The sequence below is a fragment of the Penaeus japonicus genome, unplaced genomic scaffold, assembly GCF_977035675.1.
Source record: "Penaeus japonicus unplaced genomic scaffold, GWHDUDI00000001_assembly GWHDUDI00000034, whole genome shotgun sequence".
Lineage (NCBI taxonomy): Eukaryota > Metazoa > Arthropoda > Malacostraca > Decapoda > Penaeidae > Penaeus > Penaeus japonicus.
In genome coordinates, this window is record NW_028234436.1 from 19,016,611 (window position 1) to 19,027,488 (window position 10,878).

Consider the following 10,878-nt stretch of genomic DNA (forward strand, 5'->3'; position numbering starts at 1 on the left):
AGATACATACATATATATAAATATATATATATATATATATATATATATATATACATATATATATATATATATATATATATATATATATATATATATATATATATACATTAAGTATATTTACATACATATAAATATGTGCATATATCTACACACACACACACACACACACACACACACACATATATATATATATAATATATATATATATATATATATATATATATATATATATATATATATATATATATATATTATATATATATATATATATGGGTATAGGAAAAAGGCACGTAATAATTCTGGGAAGGTCAGCACCTATTCCACCATATGTTCTGAAGGTGGATGGCAGACAGATCACAGATAAAAAGAAAGAATTTCCTAAATCCATGACAGATATCTCCTCTGAAACAGCTTCTACTGCCCCTTGAACGAGAGCTGGAGCAGTGTTGATAAAACGGCACATAAATTCAATATATGTAGTTCAATAAAGTCCTTTTGTATATTGTGATTTTTTTATGAAACACGTCTTATATATCACATATGTATCAGGAGACATAAACTGCAACCCTCATACTGAATCTATTTGTAATGTTTAATTTTAGACAGTTGATGAAATAAAGCTTATGCTGTTTTTTAGACTATATTCATGTGCAGATTGATTTGACTATTTTCGTCTTCATGACACACTGGCCTTCAGTGGAATATACAGCTAATGTATATACATATTAAGCAGACAGCTAATTCTTAACAATCAATTAATCGACCCCCATCTGCAGACGCTAAGCCATAAGTGAATCAGTAATTATCATTACATTTATCACGAATCACAGTTTCCTTTTTTTTTTTTTTTTTTTTTTTTTTTTTTTTTTGTGCACTGCCCAGACACTTTTTTCTCATCTTCGTTATTTCCTGGATGTAGATACTCTTTAAAACCCGCTAAACTCTGTCGAAACAACAAGTGCAGATACTAAGGTTGCTTACAATTTTGTAATTAGTGTCACGTTGTGAACAGCTTGTGAATCAACCCACTCATGTTGATGGTGTTTGGTTTGACCTGACCTTCCTGGTGTCACTTGGGCAACTCTTCTTGCACCAATCTGACCACATTGTAATATCACGATAGATTTTAAATTCCTAGTGTTGCAAGAATACTATTGGTAATGATGGTAATCCCAAAATGAAAAGAGTAATAAGCACGCGTACTCACCAGGCGTTGTTCTCGTGGGCGAGGTAATGAAGGGCGACTGAGAACCCGAAGTAGGAGCCTCGACCTCCTGGATCTTGGCCTTGAGTCACGTCGCTGAGGATGATCGCCTCTCGAGGCTCGAGGTTGAAGGCTGAGGTCAGGGAAGTCAGCGCGACGGCGATGATGAAACAGTGCGTGACCTTCATCGTGCCTGAGGTCAAGGGTCAAAGTTGTTACTCTTTATTCTTAGCATATCTCTGTCGGTAACTTTCTCTCTCTTTTTTTTCTCGTACGCATACTCTTTTGGTCTCTCTCTCTCTCTCTTTCGCTCCTCTCCTTTTCATACTGACTCTTTCTCCCTCGCCCTCTCTCTCGCTGTCCCTCTTACCATTCTCCTCTCCCTCTTAACCTACTTGCTTATATCTTTGTCGTTGACAGTTGTATCTGTGTAGCTCTCCAGCTGTCCATTCGCTGTCATGAGCGCTGCATGATATAATACCCCTTAACCCGGTCACGCTGACTTGTATTACGATTCATGTTCTATTACTTCTTCAACAGTAAGTTTCAGTTGCTTTATGCCGTTTTAAATTCATATATATATTATATATCTATATATATATATATGTGTGTGTGTGTGTGTGTGTGTGTGTGTGTGTATGTATGTATATACAGAGAGAGAGAAATACAGATAGATATATATTTATCTCCTGTTTTTTTTTTTTTTTTTTTTATTATTATAATTTTCTTAATTCATCAACAATTGCTTTCTCTCTTTTTACATTAAAGGAGTTGGACCCTAAGTACACATTCAGTTGATTTTGAATAATTACAGTTAAATTTGAAGGAAACATTGTTAGCAGTTTCATAATTTCTTTCGAAATAATGGAAAATTATGAGTCATTTTTTTTTTCTAGAAAATGGAAAAGGTCCCTCATCCTGTGGTCCACTCCTTCGGTATCAAGAGCTTGTCAACCAAGACATAAGCCCCATCCTACGCCATGAGAGGAATGGTAATCAAGAACACCTTGTCTTCAAAATGTCAATTGATTTGTTTAACCAGAGACATGTCTATCTCAATAAAGTCTTAAGCTGGGATACATGAGAACATGTTTAACTCTATAGGGCCTTAAGTTGGGATACAAGAGACATGTCCAACTCAATAGGGCCTTAAGCTGGGATACATGAGGCATGTCGAACTTAATCAAGCCTTAAGCTGGGATAAAGGAGACATGTCGAACTTAATCAAGCCTTAAGCTGGGATACAAGAGACATGTCGAACTTAATCAAGCCTTAAGCTGGGATAAAGGAGACATGTTAACTCAATAAGGCCAAGATAATAGAGTATGAACGCAATGCATACAAGTTCACAGAGTCGAGCCTAAGCTATAGACCGCTTGAGAGATGACACTAGTCGAAGGAGTCCTTTCAACGCCACCACACAGGAAACCATTGATAAAAGTCGTAACTTGGTCTTGTCAGGACGACGAGTAACAGTGTTGTCTCGTGAGAGAGAGTTGGGTATCCCCCCAAAAATGGGTGTGTTCAGCGATCCACAGTGAATTTCGAATAACCGAGGTTTTTAGCTTCCTTGGCCCGGGGACCACACTGGCAAGAGGGGGGGATTCACAAGGGAATATACGATTAAAACTCACACTAGAAGGAAGTATCTCTTAAGTCTTCTTCCATTGAAAAGATCCATCTAATAAGTCTCACACTGGAAGAACGCTCAAGAACACACAAGGAAAACCCACCGTGGACGAACCCCTTAACGGAACAGAACACATGACCCCTAACCCTCCCAACCGAAACAACCAAAACTCACACTGAAGGGACACCAAACACACACTGGATGAACACCGAAAAAGAACGAGTATCCACACCCACGAAAGTTAGATAAACGAACAACCAAAACTCACACTGAAGGGACACAAAACACACACTGGATGAACACCGAAAAAGAACGAGTATCCACACCCACGAAAGTTAGATAAACGAACAACCAAAACTCACACTGAAGGGACACCAAACACACACTGGATAAACACCGAAAAAGAACGAGTATCCACACCCACGAAAGTTAGATAAACGAACAACCAAAACTCACACTGAAAAACGAACAACCAAAACTCACATTGAAGGGACACAAAACACACACTGGATGAACACCGAAAAAGAACGAGTATCCACACCCACGAAAGTTAGATAAACGAACAAGCAAAACTTACACTCGAGAAACACATGCCCCTCCCCCGGCCCGAATGACCCACGACCGACCATGCTACGTGTAAGCGAGCGACTCCCAGAGGACACGCATCTCGTATTTGGATATCCGTTTATTGCGTCAGTTGGGCTTTCGACGGTGCCACACCTGGTGTTTGTTCGTATTTGTGTGTGTGTGTGTGTGTGTTTGCGTCATGTTTTTTTCTTTATCTAATTCGTAATATTTTCCTTGATTTTAAGTTTTTATATATGTATATATATATTTTTTTTTTGGGGGGTGGGGGGTCTATGCTTGATTGTGATTCGATATTACAAGAGTGACTCCTATGATTTTATCTTTTTATTATCATTGTAGTTATTTATACCTTTGCCATATATGTTAATAGTTTCATCACAATATATAGTGGCAGTAGATTTATTTTTCTTGTTATTATTGCTTTTATTATTTTCATTATCATTATCGTAACTATCATATATATTATTATTGATGTTATCATTATTATTTATACGAATCTTATCTTTATTCCTGTGATTGTTGTTGTTATTATGATTATTTTATCTTATTTTATTATCATGATTATAATCATTAGAAATATAATTAACACTATTGTCATTTGATATCATTACAAGTATTCCTATCATTACCATCCTCATAAATATTGTTATTAATCATCATCAGCATTATTATCATCATTATTATTACCTTTATCATTACCGCTGTTGTTATTGTCTTAATCATTATCATCATTATCATTTCATTACTATTATCACTCCCATTGTCGTTTTAGCATTTCCATCATTACCATTATTAGTACCATTTAATATATTTGATGATAATACTAAACATCCAGTTGAGAGTTTACCTCATAGGGTCATAATTTGGTATAATCATTTTGCGTTGCAGATATTATAGTTAATCACCCTTGCCCTTTCCCCTCCCCTTCCCCCTTGCCCTTCCCCCTCCCTTTCCCCCTCCCCCTCCCCTGCCCCTTCCCACTCTATCCTATCCCCCCCCCTTTTCCCTTACCCCCCCTCCTTGTCCCACGCCCCTTACCCCTCTGCTTAGTAGTAATAATAATGATAGTAATAATAATGATGATGATAATAAGAACAATAACCTTTTGATGATGAATTGATGATGAGTTTTATGATGGTAATGATAAAAACAAATAATGAGAAGAAGAATAGTAATGATGATGATAATAAGTATTTTCTGGATAGTAATTATGATAATGATAATAACGGATATACCAGTAATTATCATAATTGAGGATAATTGATAAACAATGTTGATAATGATTATGATTATAATCAATTTCTTATAAAAACATCAACAGTCATAATAATCGGGATAAATATGATAATGATAATGATGATGGTTATGATAATCACAATAATGATAATAATAACAATGATAACGATAATACATGATACAATAGTAATGGTAATGATAATGATGTTATTCATAAAAATGATAATGGTAATGATAATGGTGATAGTGATAGCAAAAATTATAATAATTGTAATAATAGTAATGGCAATAGTAATAAAAATGATAATGAATGTTTAATGCGTGGCATGAAGTGGAGTTCAATACAATAATGATGATGTTTATAATAATGATAACAGTGATAAGAATAATGAAATTAATAATAATGATAATTATAGCAATACTCATAATGAGAGCAATTATAAAGATGATAATGATAGTTATAATGAGGATAACGATAACATTGATAATAACGATGATAATGATAACAGCGATAATGACGATGATAATAATAGTATTGATACTGATAATATTAAAATAGTGATTATAATGATAATGATAAGGATGATAATACTAATGATGATGGCAATGAAAATGGCAAATAATAATGGTTATGATAATGATGATTATGATAATGATAATGATAGCAACAGTAATAGTCATAATGATGATGATAATGATAAAAATACTAATCATGATTACAATAATGATAATGTTGATGATAATTAAGTTAATGATAATGTTGATGATAATGAAGTTAATGACAATGTTGATGATAATCATGACACTGTTAATTAATGATAATTACAATTATGATAATCATAATCATGATGATTGAAATAATTATCATAATAAGAAAAATAAGAGTAACAATGATAATGATGATATTAGAAATAATTATGATAATAATCATTGCAACCAACGGCTGATATCACGTCTTTTCTTAATTCCTAATTTTCTTAATTAATGTTAATTAATCACTTCTTAATTCGTTGTTACTATGAGTGTGGTAGCGATTAAAACACGGCGCGTTCGTGAGCGTCTTAATTAAGGCACTCATTTTTATAGCAAAATGAGTTAACAAATGAACACAAAATCACTCGAGCCACGTGGCAAGTGTCGAGTCTCCTCCCCCTCCCCCCTCCGTGCCCCCCCCCCTCCCCCGTTCTGCCACTGTTGCCTGTTTGTACTTTGTTTTTGTTGTCTATTTGTTCGGGTATAAACAACGACAACAATAACGATAATGATGATGATCATAATTATTATGATGAAAAATAATGATGATATAACAAAAATATGATAATAATAATTAAATAATAAGAATGATAAAAATAGTAATGATAGTTATAATCATGATAATTATAATAAAACAGCAAAAATAGTGATGGTTATGATGACAATCATAATCATGATATTGAGAATGAGAATGAGGATGAAAAAGATGATGATGATAATGATAATGACACTAATGACAATGGCAATGATGATAATGCTGGTATCAATAATATTAATAACGATATAAAAATGATTAAACTAATACAGAGAATAATAACAATAATGATTATGACAATAAAATAAATCATAATGATAATCTTAATCATAGAAATGATAGTTGTAGCAGTAGTGGTGATAATGATAATGATGATGATAATAATAACAATGATAGTAATAGTAATGATGATAATTGTAATGACAATACGACTTCTAATGGTAATGATAATGATGATATTGGTAGCAATACTACTAATACTAGCAATTATAGCGATAACAGTAGCCATAATAATGATAATGATGATGATGACACTAATAGCAACAATAATAACGATGATAAGAATATTGATGCTAACAATAATAGTAATGATAATAATGATAACAATGATAATGAAAGTGATAGTGATAATAATGATGAATGATTACTATCACTGGTGATAATAGTATTGATAATGATGATAGTAATAATAATGAAAATGATAATAATAATAATGACAATGATAAGGATGATAATGATTGTATACATAATAATCATCATGACAATATTGATAATGATAACAATGAATATAATGACAAAAATAATGATTATAATGATGATAATAATAATAGATATGACAATAGTGATAATTATTATAATTTTGAAAGAATGATAATGATAATAATGATAATCATAATTATGATAAGGATAGATATATCAACAATGATGAAGTTAATAACAATAACGACAAAGGTCTCTCTCTCTCTCTCTCTCTCTCTCTCTCTCTCTCTCTCTCTCTCTCTCTCTCTCTCTCTCTCTCTCTCTCTCTCTCTCTCTCCATTCCATCTTTAAACCCAATTCCATCGATAACATTGGCCAGTCACATAAAGAAATGGATGATAGCCTTTTTATCCAACTATCACTGCTTTCTGGCTTGCAGTGTTGCTATTGCAGAAGGTAGCTTGCAGACGCCACCTTCAGAAAGCCAAAATAGAAGACATTGACAAAAAAAAAAAAAAAAAAAAAATTGGAGACTTCCGTGCCGGCTTTCCAAGTATAGGGGTGTGTATGTATGTATGTATGTACACACATTATCAATGAATGTGTGTGTAAGTGTGCCTGTGTGTGTCGGTATGGGTAACTGGGTATAGCTGTGTGTGTGTGTGTGTGTGTGTGTGTCTGTGTGTGTGTGTGTGTGTGTCTGTGTGTGTGTGTATGTCTGTGTGTGTGTGTTTGTGTGTGTTTTCGTGTGTGTGTGTGTGCTGTCTTTACCAATAAAGTTTATTATCAAATTCTGACATCGCTTTACTAGCGGAGTTTCAGTGTCGCAGGTGCAGCGGTAAACGAACCTTAATATAGTTATTATTAACTTGTTGGCGCCGGGTGACATAGGTATGTTGCTTCCTGGTGTCCGTTGAGGTGTGTGTGCGTGTGTGCGTGTGTGTGTGTGTGTGTGTGTGTGTGTGTGTGTGTGTGTGTGAGTCCGTATTAACAGAAAAAATCGTATGAAATAAAGAGGTCAACTTCACGTTTTTTTAAGAAAACCAGAAAAAAGAAGAAAAATACCAGAAATACCAGAAAAAATATATATATACATATACATATACATACATATATACATACATATATTCTATCAACTCAATCATACAACTAAACTTAAATAGAAGAAATATGAATCTACCTGTACATGTATATAGGTAAGGGGAAGGTTCACCTGTACAATAACAAACTCCACACCTGTTCGAGACAAACCCAGACTTACAGGCGAGGGAACAGCTGTTTACACTATGCTCTGGTGTTTACACTGTGACTTAATGTTTACCAGGAGAGGGAACACGTAACGCAGGATGTTTTACGTAAGTGAAAGTATTTCGAAGTTTCTTATATTCATGAGTAATTTCTGAGAGTCTTTGGAAATATAAGTAGATATCATTCAGCTCATATTCATATCTTAATCATTATCTTAATTCTGATTAGTTGTCAGTATTGTTATCTCTATTATTATCATTAGTATTTTAGTATCTCTTTTTTAATATCATTACTTCTATTACTACTATAACTGTTATGTTTGTCATTATCATTATTAGTATCTTATGTTATTGTTATCATCATTATCATTATTATCACTGTTATCATCACAATTATTATCATTATCAGTATCATTGTTATCATCAGTATGATACGTGACTAAAAGGACATGCTAATTTTCAAGTCATTTAGAGGTTAACAGACAAAGAACAGCAAAATATGATATGATTATCATTATAATTAACTGTATTATTATTATAATAATAATCAGAATCATTATTATTACCATTATCTTTGTCAATATTATTATCTGTATTATTATCAATGCTTTTTGTTATAATTTTTATTTTTGTTGTCATCATTATTAATATAATTATCATCATTATTGTTATCATTATTATTTCCATCATTATTATCACTAGTATAACTATCACTGTTAACATTATTATTATCATTATTATTATTATTATTATTATTATTATTATTATTATTATTATTGCTATTATTACTATCATTATTATCATTATTATCATTGCTATTATTATTATTATCATTATTATCATTATTACCAATGTTATTATTATTATTACTATCATCATCATTATTATTGTAATTATGATAATTATCATCATTATCATTTTAATCCTAATCATCACTATTTTTGTCATTACCGTTGTTATCTTTATATCGTTACTATCATTGCAATCATTATCGTCATCACTATCATCATCATAATCATTATCATCATTATCATTACTCTCCTTCTCAGCATCAGAAATATTAGCAATATTATCATAATTATTGATCAGGATTGCTATAATTTCATTTGATTACTAACATCATTATATCATCGTGATATCGCATCACCATGATTATCATAACCATGATTGATATGATTGTTGTTGCTGGTCTTTGTGATGTTGATTTTGTTAGCATCGGCATTATTATATTTAATTGTTTATCTTTATTGTCATTATCATTACTAAAATTATTATTATCATTATTATTATCATCATCATTATCATTATAATCATTATATATTTCTACCATTGTTATCATCATCTTTATTATCACTACCATCATTACCATTTGATATCATTATTGTCATCATCTTTATTATCACTACCATTAATATCATCATTATCATTATCTTTATTATTGCTACCATCATTATCATTATTATCATCATTATCATCATCTTTATTGTCATTATCATCATTATCATTATTATCATCATTATCATCATCTTTACTAGCACTATCATCATTATCATTATTATCATCGTCTTTATTATACTACCATCATTACTATTGATATCAACTTTATCATCATTTCCATTATCATTATAATCATTATCATTATTATCATCATCATCATCATCGGAGGTCATTCAAGGTCATTCATTGATATCGACACATTCGAAAGGACAAAATGTTTGCTTCCTGAATGTCTATTTTACTTATTTTCTTGTTTGTTTAATTGTATGAAAGTATTATGAATGTCTGTATGTTTTTGTGTTATATATGTATGTGTGTGTGTGGATGTGTGTGTGTTCATGTGTGTTTGTGTGTGTGTGGATGTGTGTGTTCATGTGTGTTTGTGTGTGTGTATGTGTGTGTGTGGATGTGTGTGTTCATGTGTGTTTGTGTGTGTGTGTGTGTGTGTTCATGTGTGTTTGTGTGTGTGTGTGTGTGTGTTCATGTGTGTTTGTGTGTGTGTGTGTGTGGATGTGTGTGTGTTCCTGTGTGTTTGTGTGTGTGTGTGTATGTTTGTGTTCCATGTCTATGTGTATATATGTGTGCTGATATATTTGTGTTTTTATACGTCCATATCAAAGATAAAATAACTATAACATACCTTTATCACATGAATGTCTTCTACCAAGCGAAGAATAAAAACTCCCACACAAATAATCCAAAAATTGTTTTTCTCCAGTCATGTTATAAGCTATCCACTAGAAATTGTTCTCCAGTTCTGTTCATTGGGAATATGCCCTGAACTATTTAGTATATGTTATATTCGTCATACATCTAATCGGATGAATATATTCATTCTCCAGATTCATTATATCTCCAGTATAATAAGTGAAAAAAAAATGAATACGTTTAGAGTTCACATTTCCTCCAAAAAGCGAACATTCACTTGAAGTCACAAGGAGATTAAGCGGAAAGTCAAAGGAGCAGTCGAACCTGCTACTCTTACTCCACTACAGAGCTTTTTCACTGATATGCTCTCCATACAACACTCCACTCTGCCCCCGACGTATCCACAGGACTAGATTCGCCACTCCAAACGGTTCGCCACGCCCGCACGCAAACAGGCACGCCCGAGTCACAAAGCGGACACACGCCGCGGCATAAAACTAAGACACGAGTGAGGAATGCCTTGCTGTATAGGCGACCTCTTTCACTCATACCCCTTCCGACCCCCACCCCCTCCCTTCCCCTCCTCCTCCTCCCGCCCTTCCGCTCTCCCTATCCCTCCCTCTCCCTCTCCCTCTCCCCCCGCCCACCTTTGCTCTCACTCACGCCCTCTTGCTTCACGAAGGTGACAGGGAGATGTGGTGCGGTGACAGGGGGTTGTGATACGGAGGTAAGGTGGCAGGGGGTTGACATACACTGGCAGGGAGGTTGAGATACGGGTTGTACGGTGGCAGGGAGTTGAGATACACTGACAGAGAGCTCTGGCAGGGTAGCATGAGATTAA

General features: G+C 33.4%; 1 protein-coding gene across 5 annotated transcripts in view; it reads right to left on the bottom strand.

Moving 5' to 3' along the window:
- LOC122256010 (integrin alpha-PS4-like) overlaps positions 1-10,566 on the bottom strand; it is a 31,314-nt gene extending 20,748 nt beyond the window's left edge. For 2 of the 5 annotated variants that reach the window (XM_086530892.1, XM_086530897.1), the window contains exons 1-2: positions 10,030-10,566; positions 1,208-1,397 (exon numbers count right to left, since the gene is read on the bottom strand). In XM_086530892.1, coding sequence (XP_086387018.1) covers positions 1,208-1,397; positions 10,030-10,111 — 272 coding nt within the window. In that variant the 5' untranslated portion in view covers positions 10,112-10,566. Of the gene's footprint in view, positions 1-1,207; positions 1,398-2,546; positions 3,550-10,029 lie in introns of those variants that run through there. The other 3 variants (XM_086530893.1, XM_086530895.1, XM_086530894.1) reach the window with 3 other exon arrangements.
- Between the last annotated feature and the right edge of the window lie 312 nt (positions 10,567-10,878).